The 26,897-nt window shown below is 36.4% G+C and overlaps 1 protein-coding gene across 1 annotated transcript in view; it reads right to left on the bottom strand.

Moving 5' to 3' along the window:
* Positions 1-170: 170 nt before the first annotated feature.
* Positions 171-26,897, bottom strand: part of sv2bb (synaptic vesicle glycoprotein 2Bb) — a 29,535-nt gene continuing 2,808 nt past the window's right edge. The window contains exons 2-13 of the mRNA XM_077210428.1: positions 12,115-12,803; positions 6,420-6,600; positions 5,807-5,958; positions 5,573-5,706; positions 4,674-4,763; positions 4,429-4,542; positions 4,256-4,344; positions 3,909-4,073; positions 3,672-3,805; positions 3,401-3,601; positions 1,619-1,778; positions 171-1,135 (exon numbers count right to left, since the gene is read on the bottom strand). Of these exons, the coding sequence (XP_077066543.1) occupies positions 952-1,135; positions 1,619-1,778; positions 3,401-3,601; positions 3,672-3,805; positions 3,909-4,073; positions 4,256-4,344; positions 4,429-4,542; positions 4,674-4,763; positions 5,573-5,706; positions 5,807-5,958; positions 6,420-6,600; positions 12,115-12,574 (2,064 nt within the window). The 5' untranslated portion in view covers positions 12,575-12,803 and the 3' untranslated portion in view covers positions 171-951. The remainder of the gene's footprint in view (positions 1,136-1,618; positions 1,779-3,400; positions 3,602-3,671; positions 3,806-3,908; positions 4,074-4,255; positions 4,345-4,428; positions 4,543-4,673; positions 4,764-5,572; positions 5,707-5,806; positions 5,959-6,419; positions 6,601-12,114; positions 12,804-26,897) is intronic.

A 26,897-nucleotide genomic window follows, 5' to 3' on the forward strand; every position in this document is an offset into this window, starting at 1 on the left:
TGACTTTAATTGTATTCCACATTATTCTGTGTTCCACAAAACAAAAAGTCATACAGGTTTGGGATGACATGAGGGTGACTAAATGGATTCTTTATTTTTGGGTCCTTCCTATAGGACTCATTGATATAGCTCATTGATGTCGAACTGAAATGATACAGGTTACCAAGGACTAGTTTGATCTAACCGGTTTTATTTGCAGTGAGACATACATTAGATCATCCAGACAGCACATTGACACAAACATCACTTTTTTTAGTTACATACATGCAACTCAGTCAACAACAAGTACAGATATGTGGCTCTGTGAAGCTTAAGTCCAAAGTGACCAAACCGTTCCACTTTTTCAGGATTCACAGGATGTAAAATAATAAAATAAAAGGGCGGTAGAGAAAGAGAGTGAGAGAGCACTAAGAAACAGCACATTTAGTGAAAGGCAAGGTAAAAATGAGGCTAGCTTTGTAAGGTACTCCGCCAGATTGGGCGATTAACAGTTAATGGCAAAAATAGAAAATGGAGGAACCACACTTAATGGTTTCCGCAGTGACCTAACAAACACAAGCGCACATTCTGCACCGAGCATCCAAACGTACAGCGACACATTGAGATCAGTCTCTTGACATACAGTGGGACACTTGCAAACTCACAGGACAGAAATACACCTTTTTCAGGCGGAGATTATATCATAAGCAAACGACCCAACAGGCCTTTAACATACCGTCTATGAAATATCAGGCATATCAATCAATAGTTGACTAGGGGTAGAACCATCATTTGGTACATTTTTGTTGACACTATAGTGTTTGGTCCTTGGAGTTTGTTGACAATCTATCACATATTATTAGTATTTTGCTTGTTTGTTTTTGAATAAACCCAATTTTACACACGCCAGCAGTTATATCCACACTAATAGTCATATAGAATGGTCTTGACCAAAGGTTCAGCTTCAGATTTTCACAGCAAGATCTTCTCCCTGGTCTCAGGCAGTTTCAGGGCCAAAACTCCACCACCGACCAGAGCACCAAAAGACAGAAGAATGGGGATGACTTTGGTAATGCCAACAAATGAGGCGAAGATTGAGCTTCCCAATATAGCCGCCAACTTACAAACGGCATTTAAGGCTCCAAACGCTGTGGCTCTGTAAGAAATGTTGAGAACAGGAATTAGAAAGACGTTTACTACTTTAATTTTACTAAATTAGTGTGCGGCCACAATCTAATAAAAGCGCAGATGGGAGTGGGAAGATCTTTGGGTGTCATGTCAGGCTCACAATTGGTATTTGTGCCATTATTTACCACCTTTTTTTGGGTGGGAAATAATGGTGCAAATACCACTAAATTGACTAGCACAAACCTCACACTGCATGCATGATTCATTTAAATACTCTCCAGCCAAAAATTTTGTGGTCTGACAGGAAAACTGCATTTGCAGTAAGGTCAATCACACAAAAAAAGTTTTTTTTATTTGCCCTACAAGTAAATTGTACTATAGAAAATTGAACAAGCAATTATACTGTTATTTAATTTAGCCCAACTATCTGTATCGTTATTTGTGAAGTCGGAATAACAAACCTAGAAAAATATTGTTGTAGTCTGTAATATGCGGCATGTATTTTATATACCTTTTTGAAGCTGGGTAGAGTTCCACGGTGATGACTTGAATGCCGTTCCATGCTGCTACGCTAACGCCACAAAACAGACACTGCCAGGCTATAATGGCGGCCTGACTAAAGCTCAAGAAAAGGAAAAAGGTACATCCAGCAGAAATAAGCATTGAACCACCTGAGGGAAGAAGAAAAAGTGGTTTTCACAGGCTTCTCTTGGTTGAAAAAAACCTTAGTGACATAGATTGGAAGCTATTAGATCTAAAAATATATAGATGGCACGGCAAAAATATTTTATAAGAAAGTTTTGCTAACATTTCCATTAAAGGGTTAGTTTACCCAAAAACGAAAATGATCCCATAATTTAATCACCCTCAAGCCATCCTAGGTGTATATGACTTTTTCCTTTCAGGCAAACACAGTCAGAGTTATACTGTATATTAAAAAAATACTGGCTCTTCCAAGTTTTACAATGTGAATGAATGATACCTTAGATTTTGAAGGCCAAAAAAAGTGCATCCATCCATCATAAAAGTAATCCATACAGCTCCAGGGTGTTAAAAGTATAGCGGAGGATCTTTCCGAATTTTAGAGAAGACCCGCCCTCTCCAATTTTTTTAAAACTTGCGCAGCACTCTATTTGCTCCCGAGAGGGAACGCCTATTAAACGTGTTGAGTGACCGAGGACTCAAGACATGATATGCAATGGAGAAGTAGCTTGTTGCATTTGTGTAATAAATACTATGGTGAACACATTGTAATTATCGAAAATTAACACACAAGGTTTTAGAATATTTCAGCGTGATACCATTTACTATTTGGTCATAAGGCTACTTTAAACAAATTGAGATGTTTACCGTGTCTACGCGGTGCATGACTTGTGCCAGGGCTAGAATCGCTAATAATAGCTTACATTAACTTTTACTAGCAGTGATATTAAATGGATTTCTCCAAATAGTATGACAAACTTTACCTGTCTAGTAGAATCTTCGCGACTGCGGCACCTGTGCTTTTAGCCCACGCCAGCGTGTGAAATATTCACCCAAAATCACTCTGGTCTTGTTTCTATATTCTGCGGCCTTTCTCTTCTTATCATACACTTATACATTTTTTCTCTTTCGACCCTCAGCCATTTTCAAAGGAATGGCTGAAACCGTAACTCATCACACATAATACACCTGAAAGTGCGCATGCGCAGAAAGCGAAAACTACATAGGGACGAGCACATACGACGGCCTTACGTAAACATATCACCAGAATGATTGACACTTAGGTGGACCAATAGTATAGGCTACCCACCCAGAAAAAGAAAATCCTCCGCTATACCTTTAATAAAGGCCTTCTGAAAGCATAGGTCACTCTTCCGCCGGAACTAGACGCGGGTACCGCCGTTACCGGAAGCCAGTGATTATTGTTTATAAAGTTATAAATATGGATATTTTTCTCACAGAAACACATCACTTTGCTTCAGAAGGCCTTTAACCCACTGGAGCTGTATGGATTACTTTAATAATGGATGGATGCACTTTTTTGGGCTTCAAAATCTCATATATTCATCATATTTGAGAGTTTTTATAATGTTTGGGCTAAATGTTAGACGAACATCCAACTAAAACAAAGCAAACGTTCCATGAATGATGCATAAAAATTTTTTAGTGCTAATGTTTTAAGAACATTATTTGAACAAATAACTTTAAACAAATGTTCTATTAACGTTACCGGAAGAACATCTTTTCATCACTTAAGGAGAACCTTGGCAGAACGTCTTCTAACAGAACTTTGGAAGCAGGGTAAGCTCACCTATAATCTTGATTCGTCCAATTTTGTCCATGAAGAGTGCTGAGATGATATTTCCAGGCAACACAGCTAAGCTGCCTAAGAAGCTGACCAAGTAGATGAGGACGTCGTTCTCATCCTCATAGTCTAAATGGCATCCCTTCTTGTTGTGCACGAAAGTGACGTTCTCGAATGTACAGTCAATGAACTTTTCTTCATATAAGTCTGTGGAAATTAAGAAAACATGAGGCTAAGTGTGCTAAAACAACTCTGGATTGTAGGTAAGATCTCTTACCCGTGTCGTTAAATATGGTACTGCGGATGGTGCAGTTCTCAAAGAGCGTTTCTGTGGATCGGATGTTCTCGAAGAAGCAGTCCACGAACAAGGAGTCTTCAAACTTCACAGACTTCATCTCAATGTTGATGAATCTGCATGAAAGCCCACAACACAATGAGAAAAACTGTTGCCTGACAATAAAAAAAAAGCATTCATGGATAACAGACGTCGCAGATGTTGTTTCTATCAACGTACTTGTCGTTGATGTATTCTCCTTCTCTATGGACTTGGTTTTCCAAGGAAAAGTTGAAATGAAATTGCTCCACCTTCTCCCGATGAAATACTTTCAGCTTGGATTCATACTCCTCGTGCTGGAGGTGCTTGATCATGTCAGGAAACCACACCGAAAGCCCGTAATAACTGAAATATACCACAAGAAAGACAAGAAATGAAATGTATAGTGTAAGTGTGAATACTCCACCAATGGTGTGAGAGTGGGTGTTTTGGTATTGCAGTTCCATTTTCTGACACTATAGGCACTAACATTTACCACCATTGTTTCAGAAATCAAGACTAATAAGGAATTAGTAAAAATGCTTTACCTAAATGCCATAGTGAACCATATGATGGCCATTAGCAGAGTAGCGAGTCTTAGATCACGACCCAAGAGAGACAAAATATTTTTGATGACCTGCACACAAAAATAGCTTAGCTTATTTTAAGATTACACACTGAATAACTTAAGGTCAACTGAACTGTTAGCTTTTTAGTTTACCAGCTTGGTCAGTGTCAAAGTTCGAACCCCCCATCTCTGGAAAGCAGTTCCCGTTGCAGACTGAATCTCAATAAACTCATCTTCTTGTGTCTTTGGAGTCTTGATATGAGTTACCTGGATAAAAGGATTCATTATTTTAAGGCATTATGGTAAAAGCCAGATTTCACCATGTTTCCATAGTAGATATAATTGCATTCAATTTTATTACAAATATCAAATCAGCTCTTAAGAATCATTAAACTTACAGTAAACACTCTCTCAGGTTCTCCTTTGGCTCTCCAGTTGGTGTCATGAACCTGTTTCAGGATCATCCAGGCCTCATCATGTTTAGCATTCTGGAAGAGACAGATATTGTTTTCTCACAGCTGTGTCAATATTACTCATAATGGCTTGAGTTGTGAGATACATACACTACTATTAAAAATTATGGGGTCAACATGATTTAAATTTATAGAACTGACAGTAGAACAGCCCCCCCAACCCGTCTGTTTTACACATTGATAATAATTTCAAATGTTTCTTGAGCACCAAATTAAGCTTTGTCGTCATATGAATAAATTAGGTAAAATATTCAAATGAAAAACAATATTATTTCACAATACTGCTTATACAGTATTTTTGATCTTGAGACTTCTTTCAAATACATAAAAGAAATTGTACTGACCCCACACTTTTGAATATTTTAACAAGTTCAAGCAACAACTACATGTGCTTACATGCATTTATATTTATAAATTTAAAGAGGAAAAAATTACACTTTTTGCCTGTTTCAAAACCTAGAATAATTAAAACCCTGCATATAAGACTTGTGAAAAAATAAGCTAAAGGTGAAATCTTGATTGTAAATAAATCTTTTCCCTCAGTACTGACATAAATAGTGTAGTTAAAATAGATTATTTTACCCTCATTAATATTTGTGTGTGCTGTGGGTTTGTTTATTGGAGTAGCCTATCACTTGATTAGCTTAGCATCATGCTAATGTCAAATTTAGCTCAAGGTTTGTGTGGTGTGAGTTGCAGCCTTTGAAGAATGTTCTAAATCGGTTATTTATGGCAGGTTATGATGCCGTCTGTGTAGTAAGAAGTGAGACAGCTCACTAGGTCTTGGAACAAAGCTATTGTTTAGCTGAAATATAGTTATGTACCTCCAGCAGGAAGCGTGGGCTCTCAGGCATGAACATTAGCCCAACAAAAGCTGCTATTGCTGGGAGAGCACAGACCAACACAAACACCCTCCAGCTGTGGAACTGGAACTCAGAACCCATACTGAATCCCCAGCCTGAAATGCAACAAAACACAAGCAAAAAAACAAACGTAAAAACAAGGGGTAAAAGGGAACTTTATCCTTACACCGCTCTACAAACACAATATGTTTGTACCATATCGAGGGATGATGCCCCAGGCTGTGAAGGAGGCGTAGATGCCCCCCATCATCCAGAACATGCAGAGCCAGCTGAGATGTTCTCCTCTCTTATCCATCTGCAGGAACTCAGAGAAGTACGAGTACACGATTGGAACGGAGCCCCCGATCCTGCAAGAAAACAGGGCAGCAGTTATCTTTTAATGAAATTATTCATATACCTGAAAACTTCTTCCTTGTTCACAAAACCTCCATAAATAGCCACGGGAGCATATTGATGAGACCTCTAAAGTCAGGATGTAGCCCTTAGGCTTTTATTGCTTGAAAATACTATACGAGAGGCAGCTAGATTGAGAGTTCCCCGTGGATCAGTAGCCTACTGTAATCACTGCCCAGCCTTGCTTGGTTTAAATTAGATGTTGAGCCGAGGGGGAAAGGCCTGAGCCTGGACAAGCCTGATTTACAGAAGGGCTCAAGCTCCACTGGAAACAACGACTTATTATCAAGCAATTATATTGCTTCCAAGGTGGAGGGCAGACCCAAGTGTTTTTTCTTGATATACCTCTCATCATATTACCTCTCTTGATATTTCTTCTCTTTCTTTCTTAGCTTTGTTTTTTCCTCCAGCTTACCCAAATCCAGAGAACAGCCTGAAGAACAGGAAGAAGCCGTATCCCTGGGCGAATGAGGAGAAGAAGGCAGAGATGCAGTTCATGGCCAGGACGATGACCAGACATTTCCGTCGGCCCACTTTATCAGCCAGGCCACCCCAAAAAAATGCTCCAAACATCATTCCCAGAAATACTATCAAACCTGCAGGAGAAACAACAAACCATGTAAGATCAACTAACTAACAGTAGATTTATATAACTTTTCCATATTATTAATTATATTAATAATTATATTAATAATTATATTAATAATTATATTAATTATTATTATATATTATATAATTATATTTATAATTATATAGTATTAATTATATATATTTATATTTATATATTTATATATATAACATATTTATATATATAACATATTTATATATTTATACATTAAATATCTATATTTATACATGTATACATAAATTATTAAATATTATTATGATAATTATTACATAATATTTTAACATTATACTATTATATTTGAATATTATTTAAAATATTATTTGTTTAAAGATATTTACAATGTAAAAACATCACGTACATACAGAAATAAATACGTTGATGTTTAATTACATTTTTATTTAACTAAATCATTTATGTTATTTATTCATGTGTTTATTTATTGATACATTTCAAACATTTTTAGTAGACATATTGTTTGAGTACCTCTAGGGGGCGTCATCTCCCTCCTTTCCTTCTTGTTAGTGTGCATTAGGATTCTGATCACCCCCCAAAATACATTTTCTGTGCAGTGTTTACTTTCAATTACTCTTATCTAATGAGATTCATAGAGACTACATGTGTTTTTTTTAAATGACATAGACATATTTAAGATCAGAAATCAAGGAACCACAATCAACTTAAGCTAATGCAGTGTCAGAAATAGAGGGAAAAGAACATCAAATGAGCAGTCACAATGTTAAGTGATTGCAATAAAACGGTTTTGCGGTTCTGGGCTGCATTTCCAAAAAGCACTGTAAGCCTAAATTGGCAATTTAGGCTTAAGATGCTTTTGGGAAACCGGCCCAGGTCAATCTTAATAAGTGCGAGGGGGTGTTCAGAAGCAAGAGAAGGACTCACAGGTGTGCTTTTAGGCTGACACGGCATGTTTAGTGATTGTACCTGTCAGCTGGGTGCTCACTTTAGAGAACACTGAAAGAGCTGGCATTCAACTTGAACTTTTGTGCAAATGTCATACGATGGTGGCACATTATCATTATGACAGTAGATTAACTCCTTTTTTGAAAGGCGAGATTATTACAATTATACTTCAGGAATGCAACAGAAATGTAAAAGGTTTCATTTTAATCATGATTCATCACTGAAGCTAGTTTTTAGCTTAAATACTAGCGAATGGTGCTAACAAGCATGGGTTCAGTTATGACCATGTCACAAAAGTTGCTTTAGATAAAAGCATACAAAAAATGTACAAACGTTAAAGTTAGCTCAAAACTTAGAATTCAGACTTCAGGAATGACAGAATTTCTGTCATTGTTAATATCAGCATGATTTGAACAAAAAAAAGCCTCAGCTCAGACTACAAGTCTCTTTTTTTAAATTAGACAAAAAACTTATTCTCATATAGTTGTATATAAATATAAAATATAAATACTTATTCAATTAAATACTTTAATATACATATTTTTTATGATTTTATTATGCTTTCAGACACCAATACTCTAAGCTCCTTTTAACTCATCAAATGAAATCTATTCTGCATAATGCACACCCCCAAACTATAGTGTTGCACAGGCACGAAGCACGAGGGCCGGGTGTGGAGTACAGATGGTCATGTGGTGAAGGGAGCTTGGTGACGGACTGGTGGTAGAGTGACAGCACAGTCCTCTCTGAGTAGATCAACATATGGAGCTGAGCTGCCATTATCCCCCAACACTCAGCGTGAGGATCCTCCCAGCATCCCATTGGTCAGCCTTAATCCGCAGAGTCACGCAGTCGTGACAATGTTTCAGAGATAAAATGAGGGCTCTGGCTTTATTGCCATTCATATTTAAACGAGAACTTGAGTTTATATTGCCAGGGTTAAAGGTGTGTGTCATTTTTTCAATACTTTCATATATCCCAAATTAATATGCATAGACTATTAATAAGATGTTCATAGGCTGATTCCACCGAGAACTCAAAACACTTGGCGCTTTCAAAACTTTGCTGTTTGTTTGAGAATACCGACCAGGCTGACATAGCAACACTGACTCGACCAATGGCATGAGTTCCAATAAAACCAATAAAACCAATAAAAGATAAAGGAGGGTCCAGGAAACTATTTCAATTTAAAATAAGGAATTGCTTTAGCTTAGCTAGAACTTTGTATTACAGTGTTTCATTGCAAATAAGGTTACAGATGAGATAGGTACAGATTTTACTTGATTAGTAAGGCCGACTAGTCTTATATTTGTAAAAAAATAAAAAATATTTTGAGTAATTATATTTTTAGCTGGTGTTTAATTATCATGTTGTGCTTCAGCTGCTCCTTGTCAAACCAGCCCAATTATTCAGGCATTAAAGTGCAGACACATAAGCATTCAAATTTTCTGTGAAATTTTGCTGGCACAGATGGTCCATTGTTTATTACTTTGTCTATCAAGATGATATTCTATATAATAGGTGTAGCGATGCATAAAGCAGAGCTCACACAGAAGTCACTTTCAGACCAAGCAGCTTTCTGTTGGTCAGCGTGACGAATCCACATGACTAAATGAACCCGATGCAAAATCCGTGAGGGAAATCTTTTGCCCTAACATGAAATTTCAGATTTAGTTGATTCATATCAAAATTACTAGATTTCACCAGTGAAAATTCGCCAAACAATGGAAGGACTAAATGTGACCGCATTTTTAAAACGATTAGTTGACTAGCATTACCCTAGCCTGGTTAAAACCAGACCCTTTTCAGTCGTAACTGAGTTAGGGTCTGGGGAAGGTTCATTGACAGCTCAAAGCTCATTTCCAAAGGGGCGTCACCAACGGACGTCGCTCAACTGCCTCTGGGTGCAATTGGATAGACCTTAAAACCAATCAGATTGATCGGCATCTTGTAAAGCCTGGCGTCACCAACGGACGTCGCTCAACTGCCTCTGGGTGCAATTGGATAGACCTTAAAACCAATCAGATTGATCGGCATCTTGTAAAGCCTGGCGTCACCAACGGACGTCGCTCAACTGCCTCTGGGTGCAATTGGATAGACCTTAAAACCAATCAGATCGATCGGCATCTTGTAAAGCCCGCCTCAATGTTTGTGATCGGGGCCTCGATTTGGAAACGGACGTCGTTCAAATGCCTCCGGGCGCAATTGGATAGACCTAAAACCAATCAGATCGATCGTCATATTGTAAAGCCCGCCTCAACGTTTGTGATTGGTGCCTTGATTTGGAAAGATTGGAAATGAGCTTGAATGGGCTCTACGCCAGACTAACTTGCAGAGCAAATCTAAATTTGCCAGAAGTTCGTCTGGGTTTTCCCAGGCTAGCATTACCCACCACCTGCATATTTCTGCACACCACTAAAATCAATGTAAACTCTGCAGAGTCATGAAATCTGCCACAGTGCTAGGCCAAAAAATGAAAACAACTATGAAAACCTGTAAATTGAAGTGGCAGATCCATCTACAAGACTTCATGTTCAGTTCTAAACCTGCAAAAAGCTTCAATGTCTCTGTAAAGATGGCAGATTAGAACCAACACTGTTAAGTATATGAAAAAAGCGAGTGATGAATATAACTCGATGGAGATTGCAGGGGGAGGTTAGCACAGGATTATGTATCAGAGCAAGGTCAGAAGAGAAGCTATCGATCTGTCGGGCTACTGCTGATTCAGTTGTTCTCCACCGACGGGCATGCAGGATGAAAAGTGCTCACTCATTCTGGCTCCCTGAAGCTCACAGTCTTTACTCTCTCTTACACACTCCTTCTGCACACACATCAATATCACTTAACCAAACAGGGGGGAGGTTTTGCACTCTCACCTCTGGTGCCTTGAAAAATTCAATCTGATAGACAGATTTGCATTGCCTTCATTATTACAAGGTAAGCCAAAGTCTTTAAATCTGTCTTCCTGTTGTAACTATTGAATTAAGGAAAGTAGATCAATAAAAATATCTCTGGATAATCAGGCATATCTCTGAAGTGAGATCAAAATGCTGTTCAGAAACTATATATATCGATCTTGCTTCTCAAACTCTCCCTTTATTTTTCATAGTATTTTATTCAGGGCCTATATTACAGATGAATTTTAAGTTTAGGTCAAAATAAAATAAAATAAAACAATGTAAAACACTAAATTAATATGTGTGATTTTATCTTTTGAAAATAAAATAGCAACTAAATAAAAATAAATAAAATAAAATAATAAACTATTTTTTCCAAGTTATACCAAGAAGCTTTGGTTTCAGTTATAGGGACAATATTTTTGAGGTACAAAAAAAGATAACTTTCTAAGTTAACTTTCTATGCGTGCTTGGTCTTGCTTAATTGTTTCTCTGAGGCTTTAGTTTGGCCGAAAACTAACCCATCATAGTCTTACCGTTGGGAGTCACGAGTCAGTTCCCCCAACTGCTTTACTTAGCAAGAACGGATTGATGTAAGGCCGAGTGCGAAACCCAGTTGCATGAATCTTAAACGTCGAGTGCTCCATTAGCTAATTTGAGAACATTCTTAATCGATGGTCTCCTTAAGTAGCAGTTGGCTAAAATAACTGTATGTGCATTCACTCAGGTCTGCTTAAATTCACAAAACCACTAGGATTAATTAAACTAAAAATTTTCAGCAGCATGTGCATATGGAAAAGCGTCCAGGACTCCATAATCAGCTAAAATTAATTTTAAAAATTGTTTAGGAAAAAGGATATCTGCACACCCATCCATAAAACAAAAAATCATTCTTTTATCATCTCAAGTTCATGTAATTTATGATCATTTTAATTGTCAGTTGACATAAATTGTAACTGAGATGGGCTAACAATGGGATGCTAGCTTTATAGCCTACCACCTGCTATGTTTAAAAATAGTATGTGAAACAGTGCACCTTATGCAGTGCTAATGGTTTCAAATAGTATTACACTACATTTTGTCCCACAACCTCACTGCATGTTTACTTCAGCTGATGGTGTCCGGTTAACATTTCTGCTAAATACTGTTATTTAGCATTTTGTTTATGGCTGCATCCAATATAGTATACTTTACTGTCTGTGAAAAACAGTATGTGAGCAGAATTGACAGTATAACAAAATACAGTAGTCGAGATTTTGAAGTGAGCATACAATGGGCACATTACCATCCCATGAGGCCACAGGAGCGGATTTGTGACAGTGAAGTGACGCATCTGACTCTGGTAGGTCACAAGATAACGACAACATGACGAATGTAGCATGTCCAGATTACTATATAGAACATATATATATATATATATATATATATATATATATATATATATATATATATAGGCTAAGTATGTTCTATATAGAATACTATATAAAACCAAAGTTAGCAGCCTGATGTTGTTAGCAGAGGAAATGTGTGCAATGCATTATGGGAAACCAGTAGATAGTGCAGTACACTGCCGATTTTGGCTAATTTAGTGGATCATTCATGTGTGTGCATAAATACTGAAAGTAGTATTATAGCATTCTATTCTGAACTCTAAAATGGTGACTTACCCAGCATTCCCTTCTCAGAATGGGACAAACACATGTCTTTCTCCGCACTGGGTAACACCAAGGCCACTACAAAGCACTCCACGCTGTCCGCCATTAGCGCCAGACCCAACACCACGAACAGGGTCCACTGGAATCTCCCGTGTCCACAGTCCTCCATGATGTCCTCGTATTGTTCAGCCAGCTCCTCCTGTTCTGACACGGCGTCCGCCGTTGTCCTCGCTTTCGCTCTCGCCGCCCTCCTGGCAGTCTTGGCCTCATCTGGATGCGGGATGCCCTGGTACTCCCCTTCATACATTTGATCATCTTCATCGTGTCCCTCGGTGGCGTCACTGGCGGCGTCTTCCTCTTGGGGAGGGTAGTCAGTCTGATAACCGTAGCCATCCGGTCCTCCCTGTCCATATGTCCCATAGCTGTCTCCGTCTCCCTGGTGGTAAATGTTGTTGTGGTAGGGGTCCGCCATTGTTTCAGATACGTTCTTACTTAAACTGCACGTCGGAGCCTATATGGGCATAATCTGTAGTTGATATGGTTTGTGTCTGTGTCTGTTTGAACTGCTTGTGTGTTTACAGCTAAAGAAATCTTGAGAGGTCCTCGAGGCTCCAATCTCTTGAGTTTGACTGTAAGGATGGCAGTTGGTAACTTCTAATCACCTCTGATTTTCTGAGCTCTCATTGGGCCACATGCTGAGGCTGCAAATGGAAATAAACACTGAATCAACAACACATAACCTTGGAAAAATGCTTCAACATCAAGCATAAATGAAGGACACATTGAACTTTATACACACTCATGCATGATATAAGTTACAGGCTTCTTAACCAGGGCTGCGTTTCCCAAAAGCATCGTAAGTTGTTCATTGAGACCATTGGTGGCAATTTTACTACAATCGATTTAGGCTTACGATGCTTTTGGGAAATGCAGCCTAGCCTAGTACATTTGACATCAGTGGTTTGACTGATAAACATGAGTGGGAAGCAAGGCACCACAATGGATTGAAAATGGTGATACTCTGGGGTACTCTAGTGACGGTGAAATGATGCCTTGAGAAGCACAGAGGCTTTCTTATCAACTGTTTTGTTAAACAGTCAAACTTACTCAAAGCTTTTCAACATGATGCATGTTGCTGCCAACTAGTGGTCAAAAAGATGATTGTTTCACATCTGATTCTACAACCGACTCTTTGACAAGATTTTATTTTCTAAATAAATATATAAATTTTAATTAGTAATAAATTACATCTACAAATTTGTTTAGGTGTATTGGTACTAAAATAAGTCTTTATTAATGTATAAAAAAGTATAAAAAAAGTATAAAACATTATTTATTAATGTATTCATTCCTTTGCATATAAGCATCAAAGGCTATATTGGAGGCAATACATAAATAAATAAATAAATAAATAAACAAAACAAACAAACTTATGACAAAATTACAAGAAAAACTTAATGGAAAAAGGGCTGATACAGTTTAATGCATTTATTGTACTTATAGATACAATTGATTATTGTTACTAAATATCTAAACACTCAATATCAATATTTCTATCTGACATCAAACTGAAAGTTTGGTAGTTTATTTGTAATGTTGTAAGATGTTTAATTGTAGGCCATATTTGATGATATTCAGTCTAGTAACAACTAGTAACAAGAAGGAGAGTAAAGTAAATATAGGCGATGGTATAAGTGCAATATAGTAAACATGCATTACTGAACAAAATCAGCCTTTTTCCTTTTACTGTAAAGCATGTGACAGCATGCCATATTAAATGTTCATTCCTTTGTTTCACACTAACCAAATGTGCTTACTAATGAAACCCAGGCCTGTCAGAAGACACAGAGGCCTCTTCTCATTTATTGACAGCTGTTTGGGTCTCCGCTAATGCAGCAAATGAGATTGGTCTCACTCGACACGATTCTAGCTGTCTTTCTGGCTCAAGCAAGGATTTACGCAAGACTCCCGTGCATTTCTTATTCCCACTGGAGGTCCATATATTCACATCACCAGCAGGCAGACATGCTGTGAATTACAATGTAGAGAATGTACTCCACCATACATATGTTAATGCCATCCGTCCAGTGTGTTACTACATAATGCCTGTGGACTCATTACAGGAAATGTTGCTAGCTGAGACACTCATGAATAAGCTGTGTGGGTTATTAGTTCAGTTAAACAAGGACCCTAATTTAAATATCTTTGGTCAGAGCAAGATGGTACAAGTGGGATCATCCTTTGAATTGCTCAGTTGAATAATTGTATAATGAATGACGAGGTCATACACATGAGCCTGTTCCAGATTAATTAGCGCTGATGAAGAAGACATGAAAATGATCACTTCGGATTTGTTTAAATTAATTATATTTATGAGATTTTTATGGCTTCAATTATACGAGAGAGAGAGAGAGAGAGAGAGAGAGAGAGAGAGAGAGAGAGAGAGAGAGAGAGAGAGAGAGAGAGAGAGAGAGAGAAAGAGAGAGAGAGAGAGCGCAAAAAATAATATGAAACATTGTCAGGAGCATGTGTGCTAAGGGGGTCTGCTAACTGAGCTAGCCATTAGCATCCCATTTATAGTCCTAAAACATTCACTAGTAGCCATCCTGAGCTGTGATGTCAAAGGGTAAAAAGAAAATGTTATGCTTTTAAGTGCAGTCACTAGCAAAACAGTCTGATGTAATTTAATGAAATCTGTGCCTGATTAACAAAATAACATATAAAAATTGCTTTATGATGCAAGTTGTGCAGTGTAAATACAACAATTAGCTAATTTTAAATAGTATGTCATGTCACATTATTAAACAGAAGCTATAAATGGTCAAATTAAACATTCGTTGTTCGGTTAGCTGACTAGTCTGCAATGCATAGTGCTAGTTCATTAACCTGCAAGGCATATGCTAGCTGATTAATAAGCGGTTGCTAAAAAGTAGCTGAGTGCGACTGCAGAGGTTTGTCAGGAACATTAACGTCATCACTCTGGACAGGAAAACTGATCTACTCATTTGTTCGCTTTCACTGCCTTGTTGAGTTTATAATTGGTTCTCTTGCAAACTATTCTGTCTTGAACTTTTAGCTAAATGTTGTTTTAAAAAAAAAAAGATTAAAGAGTTGTGGGAAACATAATGGTGATGGTATTAAACTCATGCAACCGTATATCCTATGTTTAGCTTTTTACTTACGGCAATTATATTTAGAATTATTTGTGTAAATTTGTGAAGATTATCATGATGATCAAAATGTGCAAGAATCATAAACTTTTGTTGGTCACAGAATATATTTTGTGCAAGAATCAAAAAGGCAATGGAAAATATTCTATTGGGTTTTTGTCGAGGTAAGGTGATGCTAACTTTCAGAATAGCCAACAAAAATGTGTTATCACTGCAACAATATTAGGCTGCAAGTTTAGCATGCTGCTAGCTGATTAGCCTGCTAGATTAGTGACCAGTGCTACAACTGTGTAACTGGAAACACTATTTTGATTATCTATGAGGAGACATTGTGAAATGTGGTTTATTTTTTTAACAGACATAACAAATGGCTACATATTGGGGGTAGAATCGTTCACAACATCGGCATCTAGCAACAGCTGCTAACTGTACCATGCTAACCAGCCAAATCTTGGTGTTAATCACTGCACAGTGGCTCTAACATTCAGGTAGGCATTCATTTCATTATTGCTGATTTTGTGCATTTTTGACAGGTATGACAAATCTAAACACATTAACACTAATACATTAATACAAAATGACAAGACTAATGTCAAATTCATTATGATGGGAGGCAAAAAAGCAAAGGGTTAAAAGTAAAACACATTTAGTGTCTCTGAATGTTCTTTGGGGTCATCACCAATGCAGAGAATGAGATTTCCCTCAGGAACGGATCCAAACAAGGCCTATTAGAAAACTGTTGTTGGGGCAAAATCAATTTGCAATCATTTGAGGCAGCGCACTCCCCTCCAAATTCCCATGTCTTGTTAAACATTACTCCCCATCTGTGCATTATATGAGAGGGACGATTCTGGCACAGCGCTGTGCAAAACTGCTAGAGCTCATTAAACAGCTTTTTTATTCAAGATTGATTCACTTTGGGTTTTTTTGGCTCCTGTGTGGATAACAAAGGATTTGTTTATTGTTCAGAAGAGGATTGCGCTGAGGTAAATGTGCAGTTTGGCATTTCCTCAGCCTGCCGGCATCTACGACAAAGTGGCTCATTCTATTTTGACAAAGACAAGTGAAGGTCAGAATTTCCAGATGGGCTTTTCTCAAATAGAATCAATTGCAGGTTCATCTGATACCTTTTCTATCGAGCCTGCAGGAGAAATTTGGCTGTTTTCAAACCGACACCAGATGCACATTTCTGGCTGTACTTGTGAGCAATAGTTACTATGACAATGCCAATAGTTTCTATGACAATCAGGCGGACTTGAGAAGTTTAGGCAATGCCTTTTGTTATTCAGTCTAATTATAAATGTTAAAAGAAAGCATACTTGAGGAATTTTATAATCAATGCTTGTTTGCATGAACTTTTCCGGTAAGTTTGCTTTGGCGAGCGGTTTTGAACTCCCGAAAAGAACGTAAAGCCTGATTTTGTTCGAAATTACGCCACACCAGTTCATTTTTCGATTTCGCTTGGAGTATATCGGCGGCTTAAAGGTGAAGTGTGTTATTTCTGTGCCACAAGTGGCCCAAAACATAACTGCAAATACTGACTTTTTTTAAATACGTCGAAAAGGAAAAGAAAAAAAGAATGAGCTAACTCAAAAATAGCATTGCAACTGTGTCATCTTAGGTGAGTGATGTGTGTATAGCAAAAGAGCTAATTTATCTATGGCAGGGCCTTCAGAACTTTCCCTGAGAGAAAACACACTGCAGCAAGAAGACAGCCGTGGTAAAAGACACTTCCAGTGCACTGCACCACACCAGTGTCAAGCCAAATATACAACACATGCATCAAACCATTGAAGCCTGGCCATGAAAGATTCAGTAGGATTCAGTCACGTGGAGCCCGTCATTCATTATCCATGGGGATAACAAGATTCTGGTTAGTTGGTGGATTCAGCTAACGATATTCACAGCTTGAGCACGGAGACCGCAAACTGTCCAACGGGCAAGCGTGGAAATTTAATTAGGTCTATTCTCAAATATTTCGAAGATGACAGGTCATCTGTTACTGAGAGGTAGGATGATTGTCTCCCAATAGGAAAAGGATCAGAGAGGTTTGTGGTTTGGGATTATAATGAATTGTTGGAAATAATGTGGATGACAAGGGCAACTTTTTTTTTTTTTACTTTTAGGTTCAATTCAGGTGCATTTGGCAATGCAGCAAACCTTTATTACAAACAAGTGTAAAAGTATGGGTGTCGATATACGGGTAGTTGATATGAAATACCCCATCAAACAGTTTAAACAGCATTTTTCTCATTGTTTTATGATTATTATGCATGCTGTTTTTATGCTCTCATATTAATTGAGGAATATTTATACTAAAATTAATTTAAAATGATGAAAGGGAACACATAAAATGTGATAAATAACTAATTGAAACAAAAATATAAAAAACATTATAATATAATAATAATAATAAATAATAATAATAAAAAAAATAAAATAAAAAAAAATATATATATATATATATAATATAAAAATATTAATGGAACCTAAAATGCTACATAAATATATGCAAAAAAAAATAACCCATACAAAACCAGTTCAATTATTCACAGATTTCTCATACACAGAAAATGTGCTCATGTCTACCTCATCTTCATGCATAAAATGCCCTTTATAGAATATTCCAAGATGGCAGAACAAAGCAAAGATGGCAAAAAAGTCTGAAAAGAAGATTAGAACAAGCAAACAAAATAAGAGGGAGGCTGCTGTGAAAGAGCTGATGTGATATCTCTCCTTCTCATCATATTTTATACCTCATTATCGCAGACATGGCACAGCGTGAGAAATGACAGGCTCTTCAAACGATCCTCATATAACACTCTTCTCCAAAATGGAGGACAATGTCACCAAAACTGCAGGATTGCGGCCGGTGTGTGTGTGTAGCTTTCGGGGACAGGAGCTAAACCTAAAGCCTATTACATCTCAGTATTCATCATACATTTGATCATCACGGACCTGACTATTCACTATTCTACTATCCAAGATAATGAGAATGTTCTGAGGCAGACCTATCTACTATAATGTATATTATAACATCCACGCAGTGTGTCCCACCATGAACAGCATTATGTGCTGTGTAATGTCTCAATAGGTCCTTTTGTAAAAGTTACATTTGTTACATTTGTTATATGTATGTATCTATTTGTTTGTTTGTTTGTTGTGCAAGAATCATACAATACAGATGCAATGCAAATCTCTACATTCCACACAAACAAAATATTGTTTTTTCCGATAATGCAAAGCCTAGTGGAACAGCTGCTTTTAAACGTCTCATGTAAATATAACAACATGTTCACAGTTGATTAAACAACAGTAAATTTTGACAGGTTGTAGAAAAATAATAATCACATTGCTACACAATGTTGATGCGGATCAGAGGTAAATAAAAAAAAAATAGTGTTAAAACAACTAAGAACTGTTACATAGCATAGCTATACAGTATTGTCAGCTTTTTTGTTGCATCACCAGAAACAGTTCATCGCAGCCAAATTAAACACAATCTAATTAATCATAATCAAATACACAGATTGGTCTTCCTGGGTCTAAATGAGGTTAATCATATTGGTTTAAAATCTGTCCTGATAATATTCATGCTTGTCTCTCATTTAGATCAGTAAGCGTCTTGTTCTGATGCAATCCCTGAAACATACCAGCACTGGCTGGGTTTCTCTGTCTTGTGTTACACTGCTTCTCTCTTTTTTTGAACCACAAAGCTGACTTTCCTAAAATTATAGATGTATCTAGGCTATGTGCAGTCCATCCCTTTGGTATTGTATCTTTCTAACTCTGCAGGTTTGGACTTGAAACTGGGGCATGAACAAGTAGTTGGGGTTGATTTTTCTCAAAGTACACCCTAAAATAAGCAGTGAGGGGTAATATGTTGTAATGAAGAAGTTGCTGTAGTCTGTAGTTTGTTTAAATGGGTCATACCATCTTAACCGTCATGTTCTGGCGAGATTGATTTTGATATTTTTAAGCTTGAGGTCCCAGATATATACAGTACAGTTATATTTGAGGTTTAAACAACAGCATTCTTACCTAAAAAACTGCATTCCATGACACAATATTGACGCTTGATGTGAGAAATCTTCACTGTCTGTCAGTAAAGATCTGGCAGAAAAACGCGGAGTGATAAAAATTGTGTTTCCGTGCGATATTAGTAGAATATCACATTGCTGGAAAAGATTCAATAACCAGAACTAACTTTTGTATTTGTATATATAAACCAGCTCAAGCACGTCCCCAACAGTTTTCAGAAGATTTTAGTTGGATGATTTAACAACATACCGTATGCTGTGACGGTGATAAATGTGACAAGTAGAAAAACTTGACAAAGTTCAAAGATAACACCCGCTGACAACAAAACCACAGCCAAAATCCCATGTGGTTAACACAAATGTCACATCTTTCAAAGCTACTGCGACCACAGCTCTGATGATGACAGTGACACCTTCATTAACAGAGATGCTATTTCTAACCCATGTGCAAAGATGATCTAATTTAGCTCTCGCTGAAAGCGTTGATTGACTCAAAACGTGTGAGTTAAACCGAGAGAGGTAAACTAAAGCCTCTCCAAACACCAGCAGCCTGCTGTTAATTCATCATGATCTGACCATGAAGCCCCTGTGTAGCTCCTGAAATCTGCCTCAAAAGCTTTTTATAAAGTATGTATCACAGCTCTAGGAACACAGATTCAAACTTCATTTTCATTCATTTTCATTGCTCCAAAAACCTGCAAGTCTCGTAGGAGCCGTTTGCGTCAGAGGCTGGGCAGCAAGATGATGTCTGCACCAAATTATGTTTTCAGAACAACAACAACACCTCTGGTAAGACTAATGCAAAGCAGGCTATACATTATACAAAAAAGATTAAGCCTTTTTTAAGATTTCTATTAATAATAAAATTCCATCAAATCGAATTAATAATCCTTACATATTTTAATTGAATAATTGATTAAGGATTGTTTCATTATTTAATTAAAATACACAAGGATTCAAATCAATTTGATGGAATGCATAAATCTTAAAAAAAGCCATAATTTCAGCAGTCCATTTAAAATACAATTATTTAAATGATCTAAAATTCACATTTGAATGATCTAAAGTACAACTTTTTAAGTTAGATTAAATAATTTAAATGATCTGAATTGTTTAAATATTACATTTAAAAAATATCTAAATACACATTTGAATTATATAAAATACAAATAATTACAAATATTTGTGAATTACAATATTTTTTTTAATTAAAAGCAGGTCTTGATGGCATAAATATGTTGAATTAAATAACTTTAGCTGTTTGAATGGCTTTTGAGCTAAAGAAATGGATTTGTGCAAGAATCATTCAGATTTTGTAAAGCAGATCAACTGATTCATTGAAAACACCTGACTAAAAAAAATTTGATCAAAAATTAATCTATAGTGTCAAGGAAATGATGGTGGATCTTCAGTAAATATCTTAAATGTATAAGCCTATTTACAGCCGATTTACTAAATAGTGTATGAATCTTATGAAGTGCTTTTATGGTGCTTTTAAGTCCCTATTCATTGCAAGGAAAAAAGAGACGAATACAGAATGAATAACCTCAAACTGGTTTGACTTGATTGGACTGGTTCATTTGGATTGTTTCAGGTTCATTTTGTTTGAACTATCCCTTTGTAACGACAAGAATCTGTCTGTAATGGTTAAGGCCCTTGAAAGAAGACCAGAGCATTCATCCCGAATGTCCACAAGTCAGTAAATGATCTGTATTATCACTGAACTTTATCTCTAAGATGTGTTTGAGGGGAAAATAACAGAGAGAATCAGTTTGTGAGATCAGTTGTCGTCATGACAGATGAGAGCTGCAATTTAATCCTGCTTAATACTGCGGAAATGTTATTCTGTCCACTGGCCACGGATGGCTTTAGATTACTCTCTGTCTCTCGGAGCGGGAGTGCATAGATGACATGAGAAAAGGATTTATCTGTTTCGTGTCTCTCTGTTGTCTCATTGCGTTTTATTATTGCTGTAGACATCTGATTGTATCTAGAGTCTCTCGTCTTTGATAGGCATGGAGACTTTCTTTGCTCACTTAGAGGAGGAAATGACAGCCTGCCTCTGTGAAACAAAGTCATTCCTGTTTGTTTTGTTTTGTTTAACTGACTGGTTTCATGAGCCACTAAATTCATCAATGCACAACAAAAAACTCACGTGACTTTGCCTCAAAAGTGGATGTAATTAGATGACTGGACAAACCAGCGGATCAGTTTCCTTGCACAGCAGCTCAAATGTTGATTTGACCATTCTGAAATGCCTGAGCCAAACTATTAATAACATATTGCGTTTCACCTGTCCACTCCGAGACGCAAGTCATTTATGATGTACGAAAAAAGACCCAACGTGGCTTTCCTGAATGCCAAAACATCCATTTTATTACATATATTTTTTGCAGGAAGTGACGTTTTGTTCTCTTGAACACATGGGATGGAAAAGTTGCTTTACTCACAAATGTTTTATGCGATATTCCAATTTTGCGCGTAAGTTAAAGGTGTAGTAAGCTGTTGATATTTGAAATCACCAAAAGAAAACGCCTCTTCCCAAAAGGATCACACCCCTATTTTGTTAGCTCCACCCCCAATTTCACAAACACGCTATGCAGGTACCTCCCCCACCATTAGTGTATATGTATATAGTGAGTGTTCAATCCACTTTCAACAGCGTTTCTCAGAATTCGCTTACTGCACCTTTAAATTCGCAGCTTTGGATGAAATCATTGCTAATGAGATCAATATGAAATCCAAATTGAACGCAATTTACATTCTTAAGGGACATTTCTGATTTTACTATGAGGATTCATCAGTCTTTACTGCAAAGGAAAATATTGTTTTGCTTGTTAATCCTTCATCAAAATGTAATCGCTTGTTCGTCCTCTGTAGCGACTTTCCAACACCCACTTTTCATAATGCAATCAATTCCCAATGGAAAACATCAGTTTTACTTGTTGAATACGAACATGAACATTTCACGAAATGCATCACATTATGGAGGTAAAATGGGTTCAAAATTGGAAAAACTAATATTATTTCATTGTTATTCTGTTTTTTTTTAAATGCATATTTTTCATAGTATTTATTCAAACCTGTTTAAATGTATAAAATCGTTAAAAAAAATATTATTATAATAAAACAATAAAAATTTGAGAAAATTATTTATAATGATTTTGAATAATTTATATCATCCATAGCTTTGGTGAGAAGCTTGCATCCTGGTTAACAGCAGCACAGTGCGTGTTGATGTATGTTTCACCATAACCCCACCCAGCATTCCCCTCTCCAGCTCTCCCTAGATGAAACAGCCAGCTGGGTGTTACATAACCGTGGCTTTCTGAGTTCACGTATGCACCTATTTTCCTGCTCCCGTGTGCAGTTTCTCTCCCTTTAATCATGCGCTGTAATGCACAAAAAACAATGAGCTGCATAAAAACAAATATTTACACAATTCAGTATTATTATACTGTGCTGTATGCAATATTCATAAAAAAGTCAATCTGATGTTTTCACTGGATATATGAGGGTTCATTTACATATTCGTCAATTAATTAAAGTGAAGGTCCAGGTCATTTCCGACATCTGGAGAACCAAATTTAGATGATTGACTGGGATTTTTCTACATTAAGATGCCTTTTTAAGTCATAATTTTATTAAGTCATGAGAATAAATGACATTAATAATTTTGTAAAACTTTATTTTAAGGTGACGTAGTTACACGTTACTACATTAGTACTTACTATAGTAATAACACTAAAATATGCATAATTACAAGTAACTAACCCTAAACCAACCCATAACCCTAACCGTAACTCTAAATGAAGAACATGTAGTTAATTAATATTATTCAGCACTTATGTGAGTAAGTACAATGCAACTACATCACCTTAAAATAAAGTAACGTAACCGGTATGCTCATATATATTTAGTAATTCATTCTCATATATATATACAGTATATATATATATATATATATATATATACATACATACATACAAATAACAAATATTATATATTTATATTTGTTATATTATGCACTTCTTTAAATAAAAAGGACAGAGGACTAATAGGTGTCATGCATCAAAGGGTTAAATTTAATACCTCACAATGAAAGCATGGAAATGAATTCCGTGCACATGCATTTTAAGATCTACAATATTCTCCATCTTTAATCTTGTGGTAGCTACACATTCGATAACACGCTTTTAATACTATCACACACACACACACACACACACACACACACACACACACACACACACACACACACACACACACACACACACACACACACACACACACACACACACACACACACACGCACGCATAGACAGATTGGGAGGGATAAATACAATCCGAGAGGTCCATTAAGCTGAAGAGGAGACGTGCGTCTCACCCACCTCTATTTGAGCTTGGAGATGCACACATTACTATTACAAATTGAAAGTTATTGATCGATTCCCGTGCCTTGCAGATCAGCAGCGCACACACATAAAACATGCTGCGTGAAGGGTTATCAAGATCTCCAATAGCAATAACAATACTCCATTTGTAGCATAGCACGTGTTAACTGCAACAACTAGTGTTAATATTAATTTTCAAAGAGATTTAGTGCAGATAAGCAGGTGTGGATTCCACACTGTATCACGTCTAGCATCATAACTCTATGGAAGCCAGAGGTCTCTATTAGTGGTACCATTAGGAACAAGCTAAGTCTTATTGATTTCCATGGCATGACAGGGGTCACAAAATGTCCTCGCATCCATTAACCAGACTGATAAAAAAGATTTTGTGGTGAAGTAAATATTACAGAAAAAAAACAATGTAATTAACATGAAAAATTTAGTTCAGGCAAGAATTAAAAAAACGAAGTAAATTCGGAAACGCTTCATTTTACAGTACAGTACTTACAGTGTACTTAGAAAGTACTGGGTAATATAAGATAAGTACATGGGTTAAGGGTAGGTTTAGGGGTAGATTCACGGTTACCTAGTTATTACCCAGTTATTACCAAGTTATTGTAATTACTATAATAAGTACATAGTATGTACATGGGAAACAGGACTATAAAATGAAGCGTTACCGTAAATTCTATATTAGTACTCAATTCAAGCGTGTAGACATAAAAGCGTAAATATCAACGTTATAAAATGAATTAAAATTACTCAACTTTTCTGATACTGGTGTTCCCATCATGCACTGGGCTTTAAATAATTAATAAGGTTGATTTTTCACTGTTTTCCAGCTGTATTTACACTGTTTTATCATTGCTTTTGTTGTTAGGATTAGTAACTTGCCATTTTGTGACATTTGGATGTTCATATGGTATCTCACAATATCTATTGTATTAATTACTTAGATGTTTCTAAGTAAAGCATATACTTAAAAAGTGTGGTTTAATTCCATGTTATATTGTTTGAGTGAAGTGTATTGCAAATGAAATTTCAACAGATATTACTCAACCTTTTACTAGCCAAGTGAAAATTACTTATTTTCTTTGTTACTTTCACTTAATTTAGTTAAGTAGAGTTTACTTAATTTCAAATGTGAAATTTTCTTTAAAAATATTAGTGCAAAAACTTGCCAAAGAAAAATTAAGTAAATTTGACTCTTTTTTTTTCTCCGTGCAAATGATACCCTTTGCCAGGCCTAAATTATATTTAAAAGGTAGATGAATGAGAGCGAGTCTATAGTTAACATGAGATAATTTATCAACTCTTATTACAGCTATATAATATTTTAACTTAAAGAACAATCAGTGAATCAGCTCCACTTGGATCCCCAAATTAGCATTGCATTAGAAATTACATGGGCGTCTAACATATGACTGAACAGATTGGCGAGTATAGCTTTATGAAATATAATTTGATAATTTTTACATTTCAATTGATATTAGACACAAGATTATTTCTGTCCCACCAGTTTCATCAAATGCAGTGCAGGGCTGACGTCAAAATCCGGAAAACTAATTCACCAGTGGTTCCCTTTAGATTTCCCTGTGGGGTTTCTCAATTTATAAGTAAAATAAGGTCTGTGGTAAACAGAAGTTGATGATATTTGGATGTTTTGTTCTACAACATAAATTACACAAACCCATATAGAAAAAACATGAATTTTGAAGCTGTTACATTAATAAAAAAATTAATAACAAATGTATGATTCTAATAAGTATCTCGATAAGAACATTTGGTGTGTGAGTGTGTGTAATTTACGTTGTAGAGCAAAACGTCCAAGTATCTTCAACTTGTGTTTACCACAAACCTTATGTTACTCATAAATTTGAAAACCCATTATTAAAATCCACAGAAATCTTGAGGGAACCACTGGGGAATTAGTCTTCCGGGTTTTGACATCATCCAAATGATGATCATCCATCATCATTTGTATGAGATCATACAAATTCACCTCCAATTCACCAACACGTAAAATACTTCTGAATTACCATAAGGGTATGTAGTATATTAAACAAGAATAAGAGAGCTGTCAAAATGCCTAATTTTTCTGAGTTAAATGTGATATTTAATTTAAAAAAAGGCTTTATTTTGTCAATTGCAAATTATTAGTATTTTATGTACGACAATAGAGTCAGACTGACAGCAAGTTTGCAGAACAGTGCAGCCTCTGATGTCAGCAGAAAAGGAAAGTTGTTTCAGGAAAATCACATTTTGATTCAAAAATGACAACGAGCGAACAGCAATGAATCATTCACAATACGACCAGGAATGCACAATACAATTTAATTCATATTGACTTAAACACACATTACCTTTAAAATCATGCACTATGTACACCACAACACATGCCTAAAATAAAACATGGAGGCTCAACCTCTCCAAATGGATTTTCATAGTTAAAACCAAAGAGTTTATCAATGGGGTAAAATGTGTGTTCAAATGCATAGTTTTTCAATTAAAAAGCATCACAAAGGGAATAAATCACAGAGGCTCAGGGAAAAGCCGCCATGTTGATCTATTAGGGAGAACCCTGCTGTGAGCACAGCTCTAGTAAAATATTAAAGAGTCTGCAGACATCCATGCACTTCCTCACTTCAGCAACGGCTGACTATTATTGCATATATTATTTATTTTTAATTCCATTTGTTGGTCATAGACAGCTCCTCACTGACAAAGAAACTGAGCTTTTGTGATGCTTAACGAGACATATTTGTGCTTCATCGTGTTGATGTCGACTCTGACACCTCTGAGATAAACAGATATATAAAAAGTCAGAGGTTAATCCTCATGGTTTCAGGAATCTGCTTCAAACAAAAGTGAGTGCAGTAAAGCGTGGTTTTCAGGGACATTCTGCTCCAGCTTATTTTTTTCTTTTTTTGCTTCCTCTTGAGATTTACCGTCCAGAAAAAAGCTTCTCTCGCAAACATAAAACACAAGCCAACTGTAGGACTGCAAAATTGGCATTACATTAACTGCCCACGCTACATTGAAAAAACAGAAGTCTTTAAACGAGTTCCACTCTTTGCACATGCCCACATTCAATTCCATCCATGTAGATTAGTTACAAATTATTAAAAACATGAGCATTAGATAAAGTTAGTGGTGCAATTGAGTGTGAAGCCCCAGTTTAGGCAGACAGT

The sequence above is a fragment of the Siphateles boraxobius genome, unplaced genomic scaffold (assembly GCF_051911475.1).
Source record: "Siphateles boraxobius isolate OS27281-9 unplaced genomic scaffold, OSU_SipBor_1 65, whole genome shotgun sequence".
In the NCBI taxonomy this organism is placed as follows: domain Eukaryota; kingdom Metazoa; phylum Chordata; class Actinopteri; order Cypriniformes; family Leuciscidae; genus Siphateles; species Siphateles boraxobius.